The following is a 27107-nucleotide window of genomic DNA, read 5'->3' on the forward strand; positions in this document are numbered from 1 at the left end:
TTTGAAGAAAAACAAACTCTTAAATACTTTATTTCAGAAAGAGCTTTGTAATAGAGCCTTATAAAACTTTATAATCTCAGAGCCAGCGCCATTAACTATTATACATAAGCCTCTATTTCTGTTTTGGCTGCAATTCCCCTTGTGGCCTCTGACAGAAACTAATGTGTCCTCCCCCTTCAGAGAGGACTACCGCTCTAAAAGCGCGCCCGACTGGAAAATAAAACGGCTGCCACTGAAATTTTTTAGTCACATCGCAGCCCCAACTTCACAGTGTTGAGATTACCTGCCCCCTGCGCCACTGCCTGTTTGCTCCTAACAATCAGCGTGTCCGCCGAAAGAAGATCCAAATTAGATTACCTCAGCGGCTTTCATCACTAACTTCCGACTGCTATCAGCGCTTCTCTGCCAGCAGCGTGTCTATCCACCAGCGCGCCTGTCATTGTCTGCAGTCTCCCCGCTGGATGCGAACGCCGCTCTGGAGCTCTCCGCCTGGCTGCATGCATCCCGCTGCCATCGGGTCCCCCTCTGTGAGCTCTGCTCCTCCTCGCAGTGTGACTAACGCTGCCCGCGGGGAGAACACATGCGCTGCTAGGGATTAAACTGCCTGCTTCCCGTTATGTTCCATATTGCTCACTGCTCTTTACTTCAGATCCTCTGAGTGAGATGCGGATCCCTTCCACCGAGATCTTTGTCTCACTGAAACTGTTAATACAGTTGTGGGAGCCTTCACCCTCCTTTCAGCTAGGTTGGATCGGCCCACAGAAATATTTAAAGAAAAAATAAGATTTTAAACCTACCGGTGAATCTTTTTCTCATAGTCCGTAGAGGATGCTGGGGACTCTGTAAGGACCATGGGGATAGACGGGCTCCGCAGGAGACATGGGCACTTTAAGAAAGACTTTAGGTCTGGGTGTGCACTGGCTCCTCCCTCTATGCCCCTCCTCCAGACCTCAGTTAGAGAAACTGTGCCCAGAGGAGACGGACAGTACGAGGAAAGGATTTTTGTTAATACAAGGGCAAGATTCATACCAGCCACACCAATCACACCGTATAACGTGTGATATACTAACCAGTTAACAGTATGAAAACAACATAGCATCAGTCCAAGACCAATGAAAACTATAACATAACCCTTATGTAAGCAAAACTATATACAAGTCTTGCAGAATTAGTCATCACTTGGGACGGGCGCCCAGCATCCTTTACGGACTACGAGAAAAAGATTTACCGGTAGGTTTAAAATCTTATTTTCTCTTACATCCTAGAGGATGCTGGGGACTCCGTAAGGACCATGGGGATTATACCAAAGCTCCCAAACGGGCGGGAGAGTGTGGATGACTCTGCAGCACCGATTGAGCAAACAGGAGGTCCTCCTCAGCCAGGGTATCAAACTTATAGAACTTTGCAAAGATGTTTGAACCCGACCAAGTAGCAGCTCGGCACAGCTGTAGTGCCGAGACCCCTCGGGCAGCCGCCCAAGACGAGCCCACCTTAGTAGTAGAATGGGCCTTGATTTTGGTAACGGCAATCCTGACGTAGAATGTGTCTGCTGAATCGTGTTACAGATCCAGCGAGCAATAGTCTGCTTTGAAGCAGGGCACCAACCTTGTTGGCTGCATACAGGACAAACAGTGCTTCTGTTTTTCTGACTCTAGCCGTTCTGGTCACGTAAATGTTCAAAGCCCTGACCACAGCAAGGGACTCGGAATCCTCCAAGTCACGTGTAGCCACAGGCACCACAATAGGTTGGTTCATATGAAAAGATGACCCCACCTTAGGCAAGAATTAAGGACGAGTCCGCAATTCCGCTCTATCCATATGGAAAAACCAGATAGGGGCTTTTATGAGACAAAGCCGCCAATTCCGACACTCGCCTAGCCGAAGCCAAGGCTAATAACATGACCACCTTTCAAGTGAGATATTTTAACTCCACCGTTTTAAGTGGTTCAAACCAATGCGGCTTAAGGAAACTCAACACCATGTTAAGGTCCCAAGGTGCCACCGGAGGTACAAAAGGAGGCTGAATATGCAGCACTCCCTTCACAAAAGCCTGTACTTCTTGGAGAGAAGCCAATTATTTTTAAAAAGAAAAATGGATAAGGCCGAAATCTGAACCTTAATGGAGCCTAATTTTAGGCCCAAATTCACTCCAGTTTGTAGGAAGTGAAGGAATTGGCCCAGATGGAATTCTTCCGTAGGAGCATTCCTGGCCTCCCAAGAAACATATTTTCGCCATATACGGTGATAATGTTTAGAAGTCACGTCCTTCCTAGCCTTTATCAGCGTAGGAATGACCTCATCCGAAATGCCTTCTCCGCTAGGATCCGGCGTTCAACCGCCATGCCGTCAAACGCAGCCGCGGCAAGTCTTGGAACAGACAGGGCCCCTGTTGTAACAGGTCCTGTCCTAGAGGCAGAGGCCACGGATCTTCTGTGAGCATTTCCTGCAGATCCGGATACCAGGTCCTTCGTGGCCAATCTGGAACAATGGAGGTCATTCCGAGTTGTTCGCTCGCAAGGCGATTTTAGCAGAGTTGCTCACGCTAAGCCGCCGCCTACTGGGAGTGAATCTTAGCATCTTAAAATTGCGAACGAAGTATTCGCAATATTGCGATTACACACCTCGTAGCAGTTTCTGAGTAGCTTCAGACTTACTCGGCATCTGCGATCAGTTCAGTGCTCGTCGTTCCTGGTTTGACGTCACAAACACTCCCAGCGTTCGCCCAGACACTCCTCCGTTTCTCCGGCCACTCCTGCGTTTTTTCCGGAAACGGTAGCGTTTTTTCCCACACGCCCATAAAACGGCCTGTTTCCGCCCAGTAACACCCATTTCCTGTCAATCACATTACGATCGCCAGAACGATGAAAAAGCCGTGAGTAAAATTACTATGTGCATAGCAAATTTACTTGGCGCAGTCGCAGTGCGGACATTGCGCATGCGCATTAAGCGGAAAATCGCTGCGATGCGAAGATTTTTACCGAGCGAACAACTCGGAATGAGGGCCAATGAGAATTGTCCTCACTCCTCTCTTTCTTATTATTTTCAACACCTTGGGTATGAGAGGAAGAGGAGGAAATACATAGACCGACTGGAACACCCACAGTGTCCCTAGGGCGTCTACAGCTACCGCCTGAGGATCTTTTGATCTGGTGCAATACCTCTGCAGCTTTTTGTTGAGGCGGGACGCCCCCATGTCTATCTGGGGTAATCCCCACTAACTTGCAATCTGTGCGAAGACTTCCGGATGAAGTCCCCACTCTCCTGGATGCAGGTTGTGTCTGCTGAGGAAGTCTGCTTCCCAGTTGTCCACTCCCGGAATGAACACTGCTGACAGTGCGCTTACATGAATTTCCGCCCAGCGAAGAATTCTGGTGGCTTCCGCCATTGCCACTCTGCTCCATGTGCCGCCTTGGCGGTTTACATGAACCACTGCGGTGATGTTGTCTGACTGGATCAGAATTGGTTGGTCGCGCAGTAATGTCTCCGCTTGACGTAGGGCGCTCAGTTCCAGGATGTTGATGTGAAGACAAGTCTCTTGACTTGACCAAAGACCTTGGAAGTTTCTTCCCTGTGTGACTGCTCCCCAACCACTGAGGCTCGTGTCCGTGGTCACCAGGATCCAGTCCTGAATGTCGAACCTGCAGCCTTCTAGAAGGTGAGCACCCTGCAACCACCACAGGAGAGATACCCTGGCCCTGGGGAACAGGGAGATCAACTGATGAATCTGTAGATGTGACCCGGACCACTTGCCCAGCAGGTCCCACTGGAAAGTCCTCGCATTGAGTCTGCCGAAGGGAATGGCCTCGTATGATGCCACCATCTTTCCCAGGACTCGAGTGCAGTGATGCACTGACACCTGTTTTGGTTTCAATAGGTTCCCGACTAGAGTCATGAGTTCCTGAGCTTTTTCTATCGGAAGATAAACTCTTTTCTGGTCTGTATCCAGAATCATGCCCAAGAAAGTCAGACGAGACATCGGAACCAACTGCGACTTCGGGATATTGAGAATCCAGCCCAGTTTCTGTAACACATTCAGTGAAAGTGATACGCTGTTCAGTAGCTGCTCTCTTGATCTCGTTTTTATGAGGAGATCGTCTAAGTACGGGATAATTGTGACACCTTGCTTGCGCAGGAGCACCATCTTTTCCGCCATTACCCTGGTGAAAATCCTCGGGGCCGTGGAAAGCCCAAACGGCAACGTCTGAAATTGGTAATGACAATCCTGTACCGCAAATCTCAGGTACGCCTGATGAGGTGGATAAATGGGAACATGAAGGTATGCATCCTTTATGTCCAGAGATACCATAAAATCCCCCCCTTCCAGGCTGGCGATGACCGCTCTTAGCGATTCCATCTTGAACTTGAACCTTTTCAATTATAGGTTAAGGGATTTTTAAATTTAATATGGGTCTGACCGAACCGTCCGGTTTCGGGACTGCAAACAGGATTGAGTAATATCCCCTTCCTTGTTAAAGCAGGGGAACCTTGACCACCACCTGTTTAAGATACAATTTGTGAATTGCATTTAACACTATCTCCCCTTCCTGGGGAGAAGCTGGCAGGGCCGATTTGAAAAACCGGCGAGGAGGCACCTCTTTGAATTCCAGCTTGTAACCCTGAGAAACAATTTCTATTGCCCAGGGATTCACCTGCGAGTGAACCCAGATGTGGCTGAAAATTCGAAGACGTGCCCCCACTGGGGCAGACTCCTTTAGCGGAGCCCCAGCGTCATGCAGTGGATTTTGCAGAGGCCGGGGAGGACTTCTGTTCCTGGGAACTAGCTGTGTTGTGCAGCTTTTTTCCTCTGCCCTTACCTCTGGCAAGAAAGGACGCACCTCGTACTTTCTTGTTTCTTTGTGATTGAAAGGACTGCATTTGGAAATGTGGTGCTTTCTTAGGTTGTGAGGGAATATAAGGCAAAAAATTTAGATTTACCAGCTGTAGCGACCAGGTCCGAGAGACCTTCCCCAAACAATTCCTCACCCCTGTAAGGTAAATCCTCCATATGGCTCTTTGAGTCGGCATCACCTGTCCATTGCCGGGTCCATAGGACTCGTCTAGCAGAAGTCGACATAGCGTCTTTGAGCATCTCTCATATATAAGACCGCATCTTTTATATGCCCTAGGGTCAATAAAATGGTATCCTTATCTAGGGTCTCAATTTCCGCTGATAAGGTATCTGTCCATGCTGCTACCGCGCTACAAACCCAGGCCGATGCAATTGCCGGTCTGAGTAAGGTGCCAGAATGTGTGCAAATGGACTTCAAGGTAATCTCCTGCTTGCGGTCAGCAGGATCCCTGAGGGTAGCCGTATCTTGGGATGGCCGCGCTACCTTTTTGGATAAGCGTGTCAATGCTTTTTCCACCCTAAGGGAGGATTCTCACCATATCCTGTCCGTTGGCGGGAAAGGATACGCCATAAGAATCCTTTTGGGAATCTGCAGTTTTTTGTCTGGAGATTCACAAGCTTTTTCACATAATTCGTTCAACTCATGTGAGGGGGGAAAGGTTACCTCAGGTTTCTTTCCCTTATACATGTGTACCCTCGTGTCAGGGACAGGGGGTTCCTCTGTGATATGCAAAACATTTTTTATTGCAATAATCATATACATTTAGCCAATTTTGGCTGTAATTTTGCATCATCGTAGTCGACACTGGAGTCAGAATCCGTGTCGGTATCTGTATCTATTATTTGGGATAGTGGGCGCTTTTGAGACCCCGAAGGTCCCTGCGACATAGGGACAGACATGGATTGACTCCCTGGCTGTACCCTAGCTTCAGCTCTAATCTTTTGTGCAGTAAATTTACATTAGCACATAAAACATTCCACATATCCATCCAGTCAGGTGTCGGCGTTGTCGACGGAGACACCACATTCATTTGCTCCCCGTCTTCTCTAGGAGAGCCTTTTACCTCAGACATGTCGACACACGCGTACCGACACACCACACACTCAGGGAATCCTCTTATCTGGAGACAGTTCCCCCACAAGGCCCTTTGGAGAGACAGAGAGAGAGTATGCCAGCACACACCCCAGCGCTATATGACCCAGGAAAAAACACAATAAATATATGTTTACCCAGTAGCGCTGTGTATATATGTATATATGCGCCTAATTATGTGCCCCCCCCCCTCTCTTCTTTAAAGCCCTCTTTCACTGTGGTATAAGCAGGGGAAAGTCCGGGGAGCTTCCTCTCAGCTGTGCTGTGCAGAAAATGACGCTGGTGAGTGCTGAGGGAGAAGCCCCGCCCCCTCGGCGGCGAGCTTCTGTCCAGCTCACATACACTAAAAATTGGCGGGGGCTCTTATATATATATATATATATACATACATACATACACACAGTGGGCAGCTGTATACATATATACTTTTGCCAAAGAGGTTCATATGCTGCCCAGGGCGCCCCCCCTGCACCCTTACAGTAACTGCAGTGTGTGAGGTTATGGGAGCAATGGCGCACAGCTTTACTGCTGTGCGTTACCTCAGTGAAGATCTGAAGTCTTCTGCCGCCTCTGAAGTCTTCTTTCTTCTCATACTCACCCGGCTTCTATCTTCCGGCTCTGTGAGGAGGACGGCGGCGCGGCTCCGGGACGAACTCCAGGGTGAGACCTGTGTTCCGACTCCCTCTGGAGCTAATGGTGTCCAGTAGCCTAAGAAGCAGAGCCTTGAAACTCACAGAAGTAGGTCTGCTTCTCTCTCCTCAGTCCCTCGATGCAGGGAGTCTGTTGCCAGCAGGCTCCCTGAAAATAAAAAACCTAACAAAATACTTTCTGACAGGAAACTCAGGAGAGCTCCCTGTAATGCACCCAGTCTCCTCTGGGCACAGTATCAAACTGAGGTCTGGAGGAGGGGCATAGAGGGAGGAGCCAGTGCACACCCAGACCTAAAGTCTTTCTTAAAGTGCCCATGTCTCCTGCGGAGCCCGTCTATCCCCATGGTCCTTACGGAGTCCCCAGCATCCTCTAGGACGTAAGAGAAATTTTCTTATGGAGCAAGAGCTCCTTTCCTGTGCTGCTACCTCCAGCACAATTTTTCAAACTGGAGGGATGAGGGACGTGAAGGGGGAGGAGCCAGCTGTGCACAATTTTTTTTTTTTAATTACATTGTGCTACCTCCGGGCTGCATCCTTCACACCCCAGCTGTCTAGTTCTCCAGTGTCCCCTAGTGGATGATAGATAAAAACACCTGCAGATTTCCCACAAAGGCCCTAAATGGGTAATATGGAGCGATATGAATATATGAAATTCTAATGGATGGACTGAAATGGAAAATTCAAGGCTTGTAGAGACTACAGTGAAGTCTGGGTAGAGACTACAGTGAAGTCTGGGTTATAATCATGTTTCATGCAAGCGCATGTGTGGGCATTACACTTCAACAATTACCCACGAGATGCTGTCGGAACAGCTTTGTGGGATGTGTCCCACGCTACATCTCTGCTCGTAGCATATGGAGAAGACAGCAGCAATCAGCTACCCTAATTGTTGTTATATGCACAGCACGATATCCTGGCTATAGCTCGTATGTAACACAATCTGGACCCCTTTGTCTGTCTGGAGATGCCTGCAGTTCCATACACTGCTCTGACTATAACTTATGTTTATGGGTAATTAAGATTTCCATGCTTCCTCAATGACATTTACGGTTTCATTTTTTTCTTCTATAAAATCTAAATGGTATGCTTAATACTTTATTCTATTTAATAACTGCAGAGCCGTCCATACCAAATCTTCATGGACCTGTAATGCCAATTCTTCTGACATGATCTGCCGTAGAGACACTTTCTTTGTTCTTGTGTTCCATTGGTCCATGAAAGGAAACAGGTCTGCGTCTCCCTGACACACATCAAACTGCTCTCCGAGCAATCCTGTCTCTTGTGCCTGAAGAACATCATCCAGGATGGCACTGTCATTCGGTGAGCTGTCTGTAGTAAAATTGTGTTTAGAAAGATTAGAGATCGGTTTGTTGGCTTCACAATTCACGCAAAGGGGTCAAAAATCTACAGAATATAATTTCCCAAACTGTGTGTCACGAGTTGGTCGCTGGTGTGTACACACAATGATAGTGGGGTTACAAAAGAAAAAGGCTGGGTTCATGCAGAATGCGATCTGGCCAATTAGCAGAGCAGGTGGAGGAGAGTGTGCTTTCCAAGTCTCTCCCCTGCTCCACCGGATACTGGGCTTGTCAAAACATAGTCCCACAGACTCAGTAGAGTGGGAGACTAAGATGGAATAAAGAAGAAAGAAGTCCTAAATTAAGTTGGGGGTTTGTGTGTTTACTAAAATACAAACGAAGGTGTCAGTGCGCTTCAGTGACTCTAAACACAGTGATATTTTATGGGTGTTTGCTTTTACTAAAAAACCAAGAGACATGTTATAATATAACCATTTACTAAGAACAAATAGTATTACACTTTATAATGTTACACTTGTTAAAAAAGACAAGATAAAATGTATCAACTCAGTGTTAACATGTATCAACCAGTATGCATTCTTTGTTATTAAAATAATGCAGTATAAAGCCACTTTCACTTGTGAAAATTCAACCAATAATTGTTGCAAAGATGGTCAATTAGTATAAGAACTTTGGATATCTTATTTCATTTGCCGTTAGTGCCACAAATTTCTCTTTGCTATATAGCAGTTAAAAATAAACAAATATATAAATGTCTCCAATTAACCTGTCACTGGCGTCCCAGTGCAGGATTAGTCCTCCATACGTGTTTTACCCGATCAAGCAGGGTTAATAATTACCCTTTTCTGGAAGTGTCCTCCACTAAAGCAATATAGCACAAGTGCAGGATTTAATTTTCCAAATGGATACCTCAGATAGTTCCAGGCTGGCGGGCAGCGTTTGTAAGCACACAATTGGAGGCAGTGGCGATCGTAGCAAGCCGTCAATGCTGCACCGAGCACCGTCCCATGAACCACAGTATTCAGTGAGCCGTGGATATTAGTGTCCTCCGTATACGGCACACACTGCAAGCAGCAGCAGAACGGAACAGACAATTGCGGCAGGAGCGGGCGGCAGCAGACCGGCACAGATGAAAGCAGCAGAAGTGGCAGAAGCGGCCAGACTCAGTGACACATGCAGCGGTTGAAAAATTCAAACGGGTGATGACGTCAACGCGTTTCGTCCCGTTAATTCTCGGGACTTCCTCAAGACTTCTTGCAGTCTTGAGGAAGTCCCGAGAATTAACGGGACGAAACGCGTTGACGTAATCACCCGTTTGAATTTTTCAACCGCTGCATGTGTCACTGAGTCTGGCCGCTTCTGCCGCTTTCATCTGTGCCGGTCTGCTGCCGCCCGCTCCTGCCACAATTGTCTGTTCCGTTCTGCTGCTGCTTGCAGTGTGTGCCGTATACGGAGGACACTTATATCCACGGCTCACTGAATACTGTGGTTCATGGGACGGTGCTCGGTGCAGCATTGACGGCTTGCTACGATCTCCACTGCCTCCAATTGTGTGCTTACAAACGCTGCCCGCCAGCTTGGAACTATCTGAGGTATCCACTTGGAAAATTAAATCCTGCACTTGTGCTATAGTGCTTTAGTGGAGGACACTTCCAGAAAAGGGTAATTATTAACCCCGCTTGATCGGGTAAAACACGTATGGAGGACTAATCCTGCACTGGGACGCCAGTGACAGGTTAATTGGAGACATTTATATATTTGTTTATTTATTTTTAACTGCTATATAGCAAAGAGAAATTTGTGGCACTAACGGCAAATGAAATAAGATATCCAAAGTTCTTATACTAATTGACCATCTTTGCAACAATTATTGGTTGAATATTCACAAGTGAAAGTGGCTTTATACTGCATTATTTTAATAACAAAGAATGCATACTGGTTGATACATGTTAACACTGAGTTGATACATTTTATCTGGTCTTTTTTAACAAGTGTAACATTATAAAGTGTAATACTATTTGTTCTTAGTAAATGGTTATATTATAACAAGTCTCTTGGTTTTTTAGTAAAAGCAAACACCTATAAAATATCACTGTGTTTAGAGTCACTGAAGCGCACTGACACCTTCGTTTGTATTTTAGTATGTTTATAGGCTCTTGCAAAGCCTCAGTTGGTGCAGCTAGTGATTACTGAACACAAGTGAATTAATTAAACTCTAGAATCTTGCGCCTGGGGTTTTGGGTGTCTAGTACACCCATTGGTTTCCGGGTTTGTGTGTTTGTTAGGTGTAGAACTGCTGGGAATGTGTGCTTTAGGTACAATAAGGTTATTTTAATTTATTTTAAGCTCCTTAAAATTTTGTGTCACGTATGTGGATATCACTCTTCGGTGCATCACGGTACAAAAAGTTTGAGAACCAAGTTCAGATACAGCTTAGAAAACGTATATCATGCATATCTGGTGTGTGTTGTGTTTTACACTTCATATGAGACCACTGAGCAACTGCCTGATGCTCGTTTTACCCCACTGTTCTGCTAGTGCAATGGGGTGACAGGACAGAGAAAAAATAGTCTAAAAGTAGTATTTGTCCTTCAGTAAATAAAATACATAGGGGAACATGCATCAAAGCTTGGAGAGAGATAAAGTGGAGAGAGAGAAAGTACCAATCAATCCACCCTTGCCACTTTGCAAGCTGTGGGGTCTATGTACTAAACCGTGAAGAGTAGACAGAAACAAAGTACCAGCCAATCAGTACCTAACTGCCACGTTACAGGCTGTGTTTAGAAATGACAGTTAGAAGCGGACAGGTTGGTACTTTGCGGTCTAATTACTAATCTTTAGAGAGATAAAGTGGAGAGATAGATTACGTTCCGGCCAACCAGCTCCTAATTGCCATTTTATAAACTGCCTGTAACATGGTAGCTAGGAGCTGGTTGGCTGGTACTTTGGGGTCTATTTACTAAGCTTGTATGGAGATAAAGTGGATGGAGTCCCAGCCAATCAGCTCCTGTCATGTTACAGGTCGAGTTTGAAAAATGTCAGTTAGGAGCTGATTGGCTGGTACTTTATCTCCATACATTTTATCTCCGTCCAAGTCTTAGTAAATAGTCTCTGTCCACTTTATCTCTCTCCAAGGCTAAGTACAGTACATAGACCCCTATAGCTCTCTCCAAGCTTTGATATATTTTCCCCATATTCTCATGCTATTGATAATACTAGTCATAATACAAACATATGGAGGTTACAAAATAGGTAAAAGCACAATAATGAAGTGAAAAAAATAATAATATATATTTATACACATGCCTTCAAACAGGAGCTGATAGGACAATGATTCTTGGTTGTGCCTTTCCTGAGGAGTAGGAGAGAAAACACAAAAACAACCAATTATGAAATGCATGACCTCAATTAGAAACAGAGTAGAAGTTATGATGAGCTGGCAAAGTAGGAAGCAATGTAAAGTAAAGCCTAACAATAATGCCTATGATAATATATCCTTTAATTTTTTCTAGTCCCATTTTAATGTAAAATGTTTCTGGTTTATTCGGAAAGCACAACAGTGCAAATACAGAGGTGTCATACATACATCAAGCCTCAATACGCCATGCAGCGCGAGATGCCTAGCGGGACAGAACTGACAGGTCCCACGCAATATCTCTAGTGGCCGGCGGCATTTTTTGCTGAAAATGCATCTTACTCGCAATGCGAATAGGACGCACCAGGGGACCGTGCTGATTAATCTTACACATGACACATATATTGTGTGTGATAGTCGGTATACGGAGCACAACGGAACTTGAACATTGGAAAAAAGCTGCAGCTTCTACATTGTAGCATTTCATAGGCCGATTCAGGGACTCTGTTGCAGACAGATATACAAGTGTCACATATCAAAATAATTAGCAGTGTCTCCTGGTGCATCCTTCTTCCAACTATTAAACATTTTCGGCAAAAAAAAAACCGTCCAACAGGACCAGGCGTGCCAATAGGGGCTGTTTGATGTGGCTGCAGCAGTGATGTATGAGGACCTATATGATTTTCTAGCTCAGCCACACAGTATGTGATATCATACAATGGGTCCCAATACAGACGCAATGCTAGTCATGGTGACTGTGCACAGTCATCTTCAACTCCACTAACAGGTCACACTGAATACGGAAGTGATCTTGCTGTTCAAAACATTCCCCCAAAACATACCCGCCACTTTACCGAGGCACTGCAGGAAGGTACACTGATGGGATGTATTAACATCTCGCCTGCCGGAGTAGGGGAGCCAAAGCACACAGTGCATCAGCTTAGTACTGATGTGCCATGTCTCTCCTACCGGCCTGCTCCACTGGGCCTGCGCGAGATCTCACATGCAGTCCTGGAGCCGTCAGCTGCAGAAGCCACTTCAGTGGCGGTGTATGGGGTAACGATAACCGGAGCTGTCAAAATCAATAGCTGCAGTATAGTGCACCTGTCATTTCACACACACATCTCCTCCTTAATGCATGGGGTTATCAACGCACATAACGTGCATGGATACTGCTTCTCCCTTATACTGACACATCTTACATATATCCTTCAGTTTTACAATAGCAACTATGAAAAGCAGAAGAGGTAACCAACCAGACAAAACAGTAGGGAAGGAGAAGAATAAGCTTGTCAGAGCAAAAAGCCAACGATCAAACAGCTCCAGAAACTTCTGCTTTGGTGAAAAGTACTTATCAGGAAGTGAGAAATCCAAATTCCTCCTTTCACCCAAAGGACAAAGGACAGACTAACCATGGGGATACTCCAATACAGTTAATAAAGACATGGTTTAATTGTGCTCTCCACCTGCAAAACTTCTTTGCAAAAGCTAGTCTGAGCCAAGCATGCAGTAGAAGTTTGTGAAAGTATACGTCGACTTGGTGGCTGCTTTATATAACTGTGCAGTCTCAGGCTGCTTCACACGGATCAGGTATTTAATACCGGGTAGCAATATGCCAGCTGTCAGTATCCGGACAGCGGCATCCCGTCTGCCGGAATACTGGCAGTGAGTGCGCTTGCCACGCATCGGGCCTGGTGGTGAGCCACAGGTTGTATTCCGAATCAGTTGGTGGCGTGAGCCCACCAACCGAGTGTGAATAACAGGGCGTGTGTTGGTATTACGGGCTCCGGTAATATGCCGGCTGTCGGGATTCCGGTGTCGGTCTCCTGACTGCCAGGATCACAACAGCCAGCACTCTGACTGCATAACCTTCACACAACCCCCATAAAGAGGCTGCCTTTCCCCATAGACAAACTTCCAAGGAGTACCAAATGGCTTAAATGTCAACATGGACACAAACAGTGCTTGGGTCCACTTATGAAAGACTATAAAGGCTGTCTTGCTGGAAGAGGCTGCAGGGTCTCCAGTGTTGCAAGTATAACCAGAATGAATAGGAATGAGTTTAAATTGTCATTAAGAATTGACAAGGAAAATTTGAAAGAAACAAAATAGGCAAAAGTCAGAGGCTGCCCCTTTCCAAAGCACAGAATGATTTAATTGTCTTATGGCTCTGGCCATGTCATACTGTAAATAGGACTTTAATTACCTACCGGTAAATCCTTTTCTCATAAGGGATATAAGGGAATATAGTACAATGGGGTATAGATAGGGTCGAAAGGAGCCAATGCACTTTAAATTTCTTCAGCTGGGTGTGCTGGCTCCTCCCCTCTATGCCCCCTCCCACAGGCAGTTATAGGTAAAAACGGAAGGAGAAAGGACATATATGAGAGCAGGAAATATGATAACAAAGAGTGGTGAGATTTGCATACCAGCACACCACTAACATGTAACAACCAGCATCAGCTGGTAACAACACCACCAACAGCTGAATAGGTAACCAAATAACAAGAACCTGCAGAAAAGTCAACGCACTGAGGCGGGCACCCAATGGTGGTCATTCCGAGTTGATCGCTCGTTATTTTTTTTCCGCAACGGAGCGATTAGTCGCTAATGCGCAATGTCTGCAGTGCGACTGCGCCAAGTAAATTTGCTATTAAGTTAGGTATTTTACTCACGACATTACAAGGTTTTTTCTTCGTTCTGGTGATCGTAGTGTGATTGACAGGAAGTGGGTGTTTTATGGGTGTGTGCGAAAAAACGCTGCCGTTTCTGGGAAAAACGGGGGAGTGTCTGAAGAAACGGGGGAGTGTCTGAAGAAACGGGGGAGTGTCTGAAGAAACGGGGGAGTGTCTGAAGAAACGGGGGAGTGTCTGAAGAAACGGGGGAGTGTCTGAAGAAACGGGGGAGTGTCTGAAGAAACGGGGGAGTGTCTGGGCGAACGCTGGGTGTGTTTGTGACGTCAAACCAGGAACGAAACTGACTGAACTGATCGCAGTGGCAGAGTAAGTCTCGAGCTACTCAGAAACTGCTAAGAACTGTCTATTCGCAATTTTGAGAATCTTTCGTGCGCAATTTTGCTAAGCTAAGATTCACTCCCAGTAGGCGGCGGCTTAGCGCGTGCAATGCTGCTAAAAGCAGCTTGCGAGCGAACAACTCGGAATGAGGGCCATTATCCCTTATGGACTACAAGAAAAGGATTTACCGGTAGGTAATTAAAATCCTATTTTCTCTAGCATCTATAAGGGATATTGTGGAATCTAGTACGATGGGGACGTCCCAAAGCTTCCAGAACGTGCAGAGACTGCTGCAGCACCGCCTGCCCAAACTGGGTATCCACTTTGGGCAGGGTATCAAACTTGTAGAACATTACAAAAGTGTTCTTCCCTGACCAGAGAGCAGCTCTGCAAAGTTGTAAAGCCGAGACTCCACAGTCAGCCGCCCAGGAAGAACCAACTGATCTTGTAGAGTGGCCCTTCAGAGATTTAGGAACAGGTAAGGCTGCCGACACATAGGCCTGTTGAATAGTAAGCCTAATCCAAGGAGCAATGGACTGCTTTGAAGCAGGACAACCCTTTTTCTGTGCCTCACAGAGCACGAACAAATAATCCGTCTTTCTGATCCGAGCCGTTCTCGACAGATTTTCAAGGCATGTACAGCATCCAATACCTCCGGAGGAGCAGAAGCGCCAGAACTGGACGGAATCACAATAGGCTGATTTAGGTGAAACGCAGTGACAACCTTCGGAAGGAACTGCTGCATAGTGCGGAGCTCCGCTCTGTCCTCGTAAAAGACCAAGTATGGTCTTTTACACGACAAAGCCCCCAATTCTGAGACACGTCGTGCAGAGACCAGGGCCAGTAACATCACCGTCTTCCACGTGAGGTACTTGTCTTCTACCGTCATCAGAGGTTCAAACCAGGAGCACTGTAGAAATTCAACACTACATTTAGATCCCAGGGTGCCGTAGGCGGCACAAAAGAAGGTTGGATGTGAAGTACCCCTTGCAAGAAGGTCTGAACTTCTGGCAACACTGCCAATTTCGCCTGGAAGAAAATAAATGGAGACTGCTGAAATCTGGACCTTAATTGAACCCAGACGTAAGCCCTTATCTACACCAGCCTGCAGGAAACGTAAGAAATGTCCCAAGTAAAACTCAGCAGGCGGATACGTGCGTTCCTCAAACCAAAAGACAAATCTCCTTCAGATATGATGATAGTGTTTTGATGTCACAGGTTTCCTGGCCTGAACCCTGGTAGCAATAACCTTCTTGGAAAGGCCCTTGTGAACTAGGATGTTCCGCTCAACATCCATGCCGTCAAACAAAGTCGCCATAAGTCCGGGTAGACAAACGGTCCTTGTTGAATAAGATCTCTTCGTAGTGGTAGAGGCCTAGGGTCTTTGACGGACATGTCCAGAAGATCCGCGTACAACGCCCTCCGAGGCCAATCCGGGGAAATCAGAATTGCCTGGACTCCCTGATTTCCGATGTGCTTGAGCACCCTTGAGAGCAACTGAATCGGAGGAAACAGGGAGACCAGCCGGTAAAGCCAAGGCGACAACAGTGTGTCTACTGCCCTCGCCTGAGGGTCCCTGGATCGTGAGCAATACCAGTGAAGCTTTTTGTTGAGACGAGAAGCCATCATGTCTATTTGCGGGCAGCCCCACCGGTTGATGACCTGCTGGAACACCTGCAGGTGGAGTCTAAACTCCCCCGGGTGCAGATCGTGATGACTCAGGAAATCCGCATCCCAGTTGTCCACAACCGGAATGAAGATTGCTGACATTGCTCTTGCATTTCTTTCCGCCCAGAGGAGTATCTTCGACACCTCTCGCATGCAGGCTCTGCTTTTTGTCCCTCCTTGTCGACTTATGTACGTCACTGCTGTGGCGTTGTCCGACTGCACCTGGATTGCGTGATCCTTGAGCAGAGGAGAGGCCTGAAGCAGATCGTTGTAGATCGACTGAAGTTCCAGAATGTTGATCGGAAGAAGGCTTTCGTGGGCTGACCACCTGCCCCGGAACTGTGCTCCTTGAGTGACAGCTCCCGATCCTCAGACTCGCATCTGTCGTGAGGAAGGTCCAATCCAGAATTCCGAAACTCCGGCACTAGAGCAGATTGGAGGACTGCAGCCACCACAGAAGGGAAAGTCTGGCCTGAGGTGACAGCAGTATCATCCGGTGCATCTGAAGATGTGAAACGGAGATCCAGCTGAAAAGTTCTGGCATAGAACCTGCCAAATTGGATCACCTCGTAGGAGGCGACCATCTTCCCCAACAATCTTATGCAAAGATGGATGGACACTTGAGCAGGTCGGAATACCATGCGGACCATCTCCTAAACTGTTCTCACCTCGTCTTCTGGTAGGAACACCTTCTAGGGCACAGTACCCAGAAACAGGAGCCTCTGAGTTGGCTCCAGGTGGGACTTCTGTAAGTTAAGGATCCACCCATGGTCTGACAGAAGATGGATAGTGCGATTGATATGGAGCAATAAAAGCTCCCTGGATCTTGATTTTATCAGAAGGTCGTCCAGGTAAGGGACAACATTGACCCCCTGGACCAGGAGTTAGAACATCACCTCCGCCATCACCTTCGTAAATACCCTCAGGGCTGTGGACAGGCCGAAGGCAGTGCCTGGAATTGGAAGTGATCGTCCAGCAGGGCAAACAGCAGGTACGCCTTATAAGGCAGTCAAATCATAATATGGAGGTAGGCGTCCTTGATATCCAAGGAGACCATGAATTCCTGTTCTTCCAGGCCCGCAATCCCTGATTGCAGGGATTCCATTTTGAACTTGAACACCTTCAAATAAGGATTTAAGGATTTTAGATTCAAAATGGGTCTTACCGAACCGTCCGGTTTCGGCACCACAAATAGGTTGAAGTAAAACCCCTTGCGACGTTGCGGTATTGGTACTGGAACAATGACATGGGACTGGACCAACTTTTGGATGGCCTGTTGCAATGTAAGTTGCATATGCACCAAAGCTGGTAAGCTTGATTTGAAAAAAAGAGGATTTTGGTACTTACCGATAAATCCAGTTCTCTGAATCCTCTAGGGGACACTGGAATCCTATACAGTAGGGGTGTGAAGCTTGCAACCGGAGGTGTGGCACAATCTAAAAATTAGCATTGTCTGCACAGCCGGCTCCTCCCCATTCACATCCCTCATCCCTCAGTTTGGAAAATTGGACTGAGAGAATAGGACATGATACTAGAGCAATTGGCGAGGAACCGAACCGTACAACACATCAAACAGCATCCAAGAAACTCTTAACAGAAAAACTAACGCTGTTTGCACGAACTGTTTGAACAAGAACCTTGAACACAGCAGGTTGACAGCACCGAGGCGGGCGTCCAGTGTCCCCTAGAGGATTCAAAGAAATGGATTTATCGGTAAGTATCAAAATCCTCTTTTCTCTTTCATCCACTAGGGCACACTGGAGTCTTATACAGTAGGGAACGTCCCAAAGTTATCCCCCAGGGAGGGAGTGCTGTCGGTGGCCTGCAAAACGAAACGTCCGAACTTACAGTCTCCGGACGCAAAGGTATCAAACGTGTAAAATTTTGCGAACGTGTGGGCTGAGGACCACGTCGCCGCTCTGCAAAGTTGAGTAGTGGAACCACCTCTGGCAGCCGTCCATGGGGCACCCACTAATCAGGTGGTATGAGCACCCGTCTGAACCGGAACCGGTTTGCCACAGGAAATATAAGGTTGCCGAATGGCAAGTCTAATCCATCTAGACAAAGACGGCTTAGATGCTGGCCAACCCTTCTTTGGCCCATCATAAAGAACAAACAAATGGTCCGACTTTCTGAAGGACGACGTAATGTGTACGTATACCCGTAGAGCTCGGACAACATCCCCATCTGTGAGACCCTGGAAAGATGGGACTACAATAGGCTGGTTTATGTGAAACCCCGAAACAACCTTAGGAAGGAAATCTGCTCTCGTACGGAGTTTTGCCCTATCCTCATGAAAAATGAAAAAGGGACTCTTACACGATAAGGCTCCCAACGCAGAAACCCGCCTGGCCAAAGCCAAGGCAAGCAATAATGTGACCTTCCAAGAGAGATATTTCAGGTCTGTTCTTGCTAACGGCTCAAAAGTTGGTGATCTCAAAAATTCCAACACCAAATTTAAGTCCCATGGTGCAATGGGAGGACGAAAAGGGGGTTGTATCCTCAGAACCCCCTGTAAAAAGGTTTGAACCTCTGGCAAGAATGCAAACTGTTGAAAAAGGATGGAGAGCGCCGAAATTTGAACCTTCAGAGAGTCCAGCCTCAGTCCTACACCTAGACCGGCCTGAAGGAAAAGTAGAAGTCTGGATAAGTGGAAGTTCGTCGAATTCCACCCACATTCTTGACACCAGGTCATGTACCTCTTCCAAATCCTGTAGTAGTGCATGGCTGTGACCGGCTTCCTAGCGGCAATCATCATAGGAATGGCCGTTCTTGGTATCCCTCTGTTTCTTAAGATCCGGGATTCAATAGCCACACCATTAAATGCAGCCTGTTCAGGTCTGGGTGGTGGAACGGTCCCTGAGACAGCAGGCCCGCTCTCTGAGGTAACCACCAAGGATCTTCTGCTAGTAACCCTCGCAGGTCTGAGTACCAACTCCTGCGATTAGAATCGCCCACACTCGTTCCCGTTTCAACCTTTTGAGAACCCTGGGTATGAGTGGGAAAGGTGGAAAAATGTAAACCCTCCTGTAACACCAAGGAAGTGTTAATGCGTCCACTCCTTCTGCTGCTGGATCTCTTGTCCTGGACACATATCTGGCCAGCTGATGGTTTTGACGAGACGCCATTAGGTCGACTTAAGGTAGACCCCATATCCTTACCACCATGTTGAAAATCCGCGGATGTAGGCACCACTCTCCCAGATGCATGTCCTGGCGACTGAGATAATCTGCTTCCCAGTTCTCCACACCTGGAATGAACACTGCCGAGACGATGATGTTTCACCTTTCTGCCCACAACAAGATCTTTGCGGCTTCCTTTAATGCCATCCTGCTCTTTGTTCCTCCTTGACGGTTTATGTAAGCTGTCGTCATGACATTGTCCGACTGTACCTTTCTGTGTTGACCCATGACTAGGTCTTCGGCTAAGAGAAGCGCATTGTAAACTGCTCTCAGTTCGAGAATGTTTATTGGTAGGCTGCTCTCCAGTAACGTCCATTTGCCTTGAAACTGATGTTCTTCTAAGACGGAACCCCAACCTCTGAGACTGGCATCTGTTGTCAGGATCCTCCAATCCCAAATGCCGAATCTCATGCCTGCTGCGAGATTCTTGTGCAACGGCCACCAAATTAAGGAGGTTCGTATGCGCGGTGGAAGTCGGACTCTCCAATGCAGCAGCCAGTGTGAACCTGCTCCCTGAGCAATGAGGTTCATCTGGAATGGTCGGGAATGAAGTCTGCCATATTGGAGAGCTTCGAATGACGCCACCATCTTCCCGAGAAGTTGCACGCAGAGGTATAGAGAGACCGTTTGTATCCTCAGTATCTGAGCCACTGATCTTTGTAGGTTCTGGACTTTGTTTTCTGGTAGGAATACTCTCAATTGTATCGTGTCCAAGATGAGACCAAGGAATTGAATCCGCTGAGTTAGCATGAGGTTGGATTTCTGGAAATTCACAATCCACCCATGTTGAATGAGAAATTGATGAGATGTCTGAACATCCTTGATCAGCTGTTCCTGAGAGGATGCCTTGATCAATAGATCGTCTAGATAAGGTATAATCGTGACCCTCAACAGTCTCAATTCTGCAACCATGATTTCAATGATCTTCATAAAGATTCTTGGGGCTGATGATAGATCGAACGGCAAGGCCCGGAATTGGTAGTGATCCGTCACCAGTGCGAACCTTAAGTAAGCCTGGTGAGGAGTCCAGATTGGGATATGCAGATATGCATCCTTTATGTCCATGGATACCATGAACTCGCCTTGTTCTAAGCCTGCAATGACCAACTGGATTGATTCCATCTTGAATTTGTAGACCCTTAGAAACTGGTTTAAAACTTTTAAATTGAGTATCGGTCTGACCGTCCCATCTGGCTTTGGCACGACAAAAAGATTGGAAAAGAAAACGTTCCTCTCTGAGAGGTGGGAACTAGAATAATGACCTCTGACTGTAGCAATTTTTTAATCGCTGTCAGTAGTGCTTTTGCTTTCTGAGGACACCGAGGCAATCCCATTGTAAAAAACTGACTGTGAGGCCTCTGTTGAAAATCCAGTTTGTAACCCTGGGAGATTATGTTGTTTATCCAAAGTTCTGGTGAGGTTTTGGCCCATATTTCTTGAAAACCGTCCAGACGTGCGCCCACCAAGGGGGACCCCAGGTGAGCTGGTAGGTCGTCATGCCACGGTCTTGTCAGCAGGTTTATCATGCTTTCTGGTTGCTACCTGTGAGCGGCCTCTACCTCTGCCTCCACGTACTAGTGTACCGAAACCTCTGCCTTGGGCTCAAAAGGACTGAGATCTAAATGAATTAAACGCTGGTCCCTCTCCTAACCTGTGGAGTGGTTCTCGTAAAAAGGAGTAGGCAGAAAGGTGGACTTCCCTGCTGTAGCTTGCGAAATCCACTTGTCCAACTCTGGACCGAAAAGCATCTCACCCCCAAAGGGGATGGATTCTACTGCCTTCTTGGTGTCAGTGTCCTTGCCATTCTCTGAGCCATAAAATCCGTCTAGCCGATATGGCTGATGCAGAGATGCGTGATGCTATCCTGCTAATATCCTTAGAGGCTTGACACAAGTATGAAGCGGATTCCCGAATGTGTTCTGCCAGGTGGGTAATTTCTTCCAAGCTATTTTCCTCCTCGATAGCCTGTACAATACGTCCAGACCATGCTCCCATGGCCTTGTTAACCCAAGCACAGACGATCGTAGGTCTCTGTGCTGCACCAGCTGCTACAAAAATCGACTTTAAAGCTGTGTCAACCTTACGATCTGAAGCATCCTTTAAAGTCGTTACATTAGGAATTGGTAAGATTGTCTTCTTTGACAACCTTCCTAGGGAAGCATCCACTACTGCTGGAGTCTCCCACTTATACATTACACCTTTAGGTAAGAGGTAAGTTACTTGAAACCGCTTTGGAAATTGAAAACGTTTATCAGGGTTCTTCCAAGCCTCCTCCATTTGAGATTGGAGAGATTTAGGAATGGAAAACACTGCTGAACGCGGTTTTTGGGATTCGAATAACTCGAAATCCTCTGGCTCCTTAACTTCTTCTACTTTAAAGTTTAGGATCTCTTTTACTGCGTCAATTAAGGAATCCAAACCCGAGATTGCCGTGTCCTCTTCCTGAGAATCGGCGTCTAGGTTAGATTCAATCAACTCACCTTCCTCTGTATCAATAATAAGACCCGCTTCCTCTTCTGATTCAGGTATAATAGGAAGAGGTCTTTTAACTGCCTTGCGCACAGTCGTTTCTGCTTGTGCGGGCGGTGTTACCCGGATGAGAAATTCCTCCATCGTGTTTGAGAATCCCGCAGCCCATTCCGATTGCTGCTTGCGTGATTCTGCCATCTCCTTGGAGATTCTATCTGCAAGGTTTTCTTCCCATGACCTAGACGGAGCACTGCTCCCAGGTGAAGCGTCCTTGGCTAAGCAGGAGTCGCACACCCCAGAGCTGACAACCCGTGTGCTCTTCTTGTTACATTTCGTACAAACATAATAGGTCTTGGAGGTCTTGGTTGGTGCTTTAGACATGTTGTTTAAGCCCCCTACCAGGGTACTACGCAGCGCTTTAATCCTTTAAACTAGGAACAGAGAGACTGTGAAAGCTGACGGAAGCAAAGGTATCGGATCCGGCTGAAAATAGTTTTCCTTTTCTTATATTGCCAAAGGAAACGGATAAAATAAAAAATAAAATAAAAAATGTAAACACCAGCCGACTGGCAACCCTCACACCTCAACTGTAACTCAGCTACGATGGTAGAGTTGGTATCCACTTGCTTCCTCGTATTTTCCTCAGGATCTCTGTAAAAGAAGTCCCTTGAAAATATAAATGGTAAAGTAGGATTATTTTGTTCAGGAGATCCTCATTCTAAATATATATATTTTCACCAGCAGTTTGCTACAATCACCCTCTCTCTTGGTGTCTATACGAGGGGGAGGGCTGATCCCTGCCCCTTAGAATGGCGCCCTCAGGAATATTAAAATGGCCGCCACTACAAAATTTTGGGTACTTCAAATACCCTTTCTCCTGTGCTTTGGGACTGCGAGCGGCTGCAGAGTGTGGGCGTTCTAACCCCCCGGCGCGCTCCTACAGCTCTGCGCTATTCTATATTCTGGTAACTTTTAGCCAGCGCTGGCATTTAATATACATTTCTAAATATATGCATATATGGGGAGGCACGCTTGCTTTCCTTGCAGTGCGGGCTACTATATCTGCTTGGCCGCCACTGCTCCCTTTCTTCACGTGGCTGAATGATCTCCTCAGCCGCGCGGAACACAGCGCCCGCGCCCACCCGGCGCTGCGGGACCACTGGTGACCTCATGTCTAAAAAAGTTGAAGCTGGCAGGGGGGAAACAATAAAAATAAACAGCCTAACATGTCTATTATAAAAAAACAGTACTCACAGTTTAAGCTGGCGGAGAACCTTATGATCTCCTTGAATAAAGACGCAGTTTCCTTCAATAGGGAACTTTGTCTCTCTGATATGCAGCCTTGTCCCCCTTTTAGTTAGGTTGACGCAGCCACCCTACTTATACGTTGGAATTTTTTTAATCAGGAGCTCAGTGCTCACACGTGCTGTACCTCCAGCACAATTTTCAAAACTGAGGGATGATGGATGTGAAGGGGGAGGAGCCGGCTGTGCAGACAATGCTAATTTTTAGATTGTGCCACACCTCCGGTTGCAAGCTTCACACCCCTACTGTATAGGACTCCAGTGTCCCCTAGTGGATGAAAGAGAAATCGTTGGGGAGTACTGTCGAACTCCAGCTTGTAGCCTGGAGAAACGAGATTTCTGACCCAGGTATCCTGGCAAGAAGTCTCCCAGATGTGGCTGAAGTGACGCTGTCGAGCTCCCACCTCAAGATCCCCTCGGGGTGGGTGGGCACCGTCATGATGAGGCCATAGCGGAAGCAGACCTGGTGGTCTGTTTCTGAGAGCTGGTGCTTGCAGGTTTTCTGGACTTACCTCTGGTGCCTCTAGTCGCATTGGAGGCACCTCTGGCCTTAGATCGAAATCTGTGAGACCGAAAGGACTGGACAGACGGCCCCGGATAGGAGTGTCTCGCCGGCTGGGCCCCAGAGGGGAGACAAGTGGATTTTCCAGCGTAACTTTGGAAATCCAGGTATCCAATTCAACCCCAAAGAGCCATTCCCCAGAAGAGGGGAGGGATTCCACACTACATTTGGATTCTGCGTCCGCAATCCACTGATGCAACCACAAGGCCCTGCGCGCCGACACTGCCATGGCAGAAGCCCTAGCATTAATGTTCCACATCTCCTTCAGTGAATCACAGAGGACACGTGTAGTGTCCTGAATGTTTTAGGAGGGTCACCATAGTGACCAAGGGCATATCCCCCAAGATGCCCCCCCCAAATTTGAGTGGCCCAGGAATGAATGGCATGGGTCATCCAGCAACTTGCAATGACCGGCCTTTGTGAGATTCCTGCTGCCATGTAAATAGATTTGAGTGTAGCTTCTGTTTTCCTGTCCCCAGTATCCTTCATGGTAAAGGAGCCCGGGGCAGGCAGCACCGCCTTTGTGGACAGGCGAGAGACTGATAAATCCACCCCAGTGAGCTCCTACCAAAATTTCCTTCCTTCAGGAGCAAATGGAAAAGCACGCAAACATTTTTTGGACACTTGGAAATTTTCGTCTGGATTTTTCCAGGCCAGCTTGAATACGTTATCTAACTCTGTAGAGTCAGGGAAAGTGATGTTAGGCTGTTTTGAATAAAGAAAGTTGTAGTAGCTGAGTCTTCTGCACATTAGCAGTGAGCTGGGATGACATATCTGACATCATAGTTCTAAGAGACCATAACCAGTGGGGCTCTGGACCCTCTCCCACAGCCCCATCACTGATTTGTGAAGATTGGCTGCATTGTTCACAGGAAACAGAGTCAGTAGATAATGGAGAGAATCTGTTGCGACATACACTGCACAGCTTGTGTTTACCCATGTTTCACAGTAAGCACAATAACATACACACAGACAGTTATATTGCAAGCCTGCCCTACTGTATGTGAGAGGAGACACAAGAGAGAGAAGGACACCACCACACCCTGAGCTGTACAGCCCCAGTGATGCTGTCAGCTCACTATATTACAGTAAACACTAACAATTCCTGTCCTAAAGAGAATCCAGATAGTGTACACAAGCGGCTCTTCCCCTTTGCTACACCCTGTACCAGAATCAGGAAGCGGTGTGTGCTGAGAATGGCTGCAGTAAGCAGAGGAAGGCGCCAAAACGCCTCAAGTTTGGCTATGATGTAGCTCCACCCCCTCCAATGGCGCCGGAGCTACAGATATATATTATACTGGCAAAGTCTCCTTACAGCTAAAAAACATAACATGTGCTAGTTCTAGCTGTTTGTGCAAGTCTACATGGGGGATCTTAGCGGGAGCCCCCCGGGAGGGTCCCGTACGCCGCACCAGTGGTCAGCCGCATTTGAACCAGGCCCCCCCCCCCCTAGCAGGGCCCCCGATGTGTACTCACCACCGATGTCACCTTCAGGCAGCGTTAGGGTTGTGTGGCGTGCTGCGACAGCCAAGGCGCAGTGCCCGCTGAACAACCACCCCTCAGGATGGTGGTTCTGCAGCGGGGAAGTGGCTCTGCACCTTGTAAGGCCGGTGACCGTTTTCCCCCTCTAACACCCATGGTGCAGGTATGCTGTCGCCCAAACAGTATACCGAAAATAACAAACAGAAAAAAGAAATTGAAGAAAACTCTCTGGAGCTGCAGAGATGTGCATCCCCTCCTGAGGGCACTTTTTTCTAAACTGCCTATGGGAGGGGGCATAGAGGGGAGGAGCCAGCACACGCAGCTGAAGAAATGTAAAGTGCAACGGCTCCTTTGGACCTCGTCTATAACCCATCGTACTAGATTCACCAATATCCCTTATGGATGCTAGAGAAATAGTCTTTACAGGAATGTTAGAAGATACATTAGTTACATATTATCATTATATGGTGAACATGTAAATTTACAAGTAGTAAGTGACCTAATCAGTCTGGTAATAGCAGCTTTACACAGGAGCCCTCTTCTTGTGTGCAAGTTTAAAAATGCTTAATGCTTGGCTCTGGAAATGGAAAATCAGAGCGCACTCCATGCAATAAATAAATACTTTGTGGAGTATTTATCAATGCTTGGAAAGAAATATAATTGTTAAGAGATAAAGTACCAACCAATCAGCTCCTGTCAATTTTCAATCAAACACAGCCTATAAAATTTAAGGCAGAAGCTCATTGGCTATTATTTTATCTTTCAGAATTGAATCTCTCTCCAAGCTTTAATAAATAAACCCCTTGTTCTGAAAATGCTTGGATCACAGCACACCACTTGCAATGCAACAAGCTCTCATTTAAGAAAGTGAACAGACTGTGCTTGTATGCAGAGAAAATAAGATTTTACTCACCGATAAATCTATTTCTCGTAGTCCGTAGTGGATGCTGGGGACTCCGTCAGGACCATGGGGAATAGCGGCTCCGCAGGAGACAGGGCACAAAAAGTAAAAGCTTTTGGACCTAGGTGGTGTGCACTGGCTCCTCCCCCTATGACCCTCCTCCAAGCCTCAGTTAGGATACTGTGCCCGGACGAGCGTACACAATAAGGAAGGATTTTGAATCCCGGGTAAGACTCATACCAGCCACACCAATCACACCGTACAACTTGTGATCTGAACCCAGTTAACAGTATGATAACAGAGGAGCCTCTGAAAAGATGGCTCACTACAACAAAAACCCGATTTTGTTAACAATAACTATGTACAAGTATTGCAGACAATCCGCACTTGGGATGGGCGCCCAGCATCCACTACGGACTACGAGAAATAGATTTATCGGTGAGTAAAATCTTATTTTCTCTAACGTCCTAAGTGGATGCTGGGGACTCAGTCAGGACCATGGGGATTATACCAAAGCTCCCAAACGGGCGGGAGAGTGCGGATGACTCTGCAGCACCGAATGAGAGAACTCCAGGTCCTCCTCAGCCAGGGTATCAAATTTGTAGAATTTAGCAAACGTGTTTGCCCCTGACCAAGTAGCTGCTCGGCAAAGTTGTAAAGCCGAGACCCCTCGGGCAGCCGCCCAAGATGAGCCCACTTTCCTTGTGGAATGGGCTTTTACAGATTTTGGCTGTGGCAGGCCTGCCACAGAATGTGCAAGCTGAATTGTACTACAAATCCAACGCGCAATAGTCTGCTTAGAAGCAGGAGCACCCAGCTTGTTGGGTGCATACAGGATAAACAGCGAGTCAGATTTCCTGACTCCAGCCGTCCTGGAAACATATATTTTCAGGGCCCTGACTACGTCCAGCAACTTGGAGTCCTCCAAGTCCCTAGTAGCCGCAGGCACCACAATAGGTTGGTTTAGGTGAAACGCTGAAACCACCTTAGGAAGAAATTGAGGACGAGTCCTCAATTCCGCCCTATCCGAATGAAATATCAGGTAAGGGCTTTTATAGGATAAAGCCGCCAATTCAGATACTCGTCTGGCAGAAGCCAGGGCCAACAACATTACCACTTTCCATGTGAGATATTTTAATTCCACCGTGGCAAGTGGCTCAAACCAATGTGATTTTAGGAATCCCAAAACTACATTGAGATCCCAAGGTGCCACTGGGGGCACAAAGGGAGGCTGTATATGCAGTACCCCTTTTACAAAA

At 47.0% G+C, this 27107-nt stretch overlaps 1 protein-coding gene across 8 annotated transcripts in view; it reads right to left on the reverse strand.

The window, feature by feature from the left end:
- N4BP2 (NEDD4 binding protein 2) overlaps positions 1 to 27107 on the reverse strand; it is a 272998-nt gene that overhangs the window by 29865 nt on the left and 216026 nt on the right. For 6 of the 8 annotated variants that reach the window (XM_063921079.1, XM_063921072.1, XM_063921039.1 and 3 more), the window contains exons 10-11: positions 11218 to 11263; positions 7722 to 7921 (exon numbers count right to left, since the gene is read on the reverse strand). In XM_063921079.1, the coding sequence (XP_063777149.1) occupies positions 7722 to 7921; positions 11218 to 11263 (246 nt within the window). Of the gene's footprint in view, positions 1 to 7721; positions 7922 to 11213; positions 11264 to 27107 lie in introns of all 8 variants that reach the window. The other 2 variants (XM_063921086.1, XM_063921054.1) reach the window with 1 other exon arrangement.

Source organism: Pseudophryne corroboree, chromosome 1 (assembly GCF_028390025.1).
Source record: "Pseudophryne corroboree isolate aPseCor3 chromosome 1, aPseCor3.hap2, whole genome shotgun sequence".
Classification (NCBI taxonomy): Eukaryota; Metazoa; Chordata; class Amphibia; order Anura; family Myobatrachidae; genus Pseudophryne; species Pseudophryne corroboree.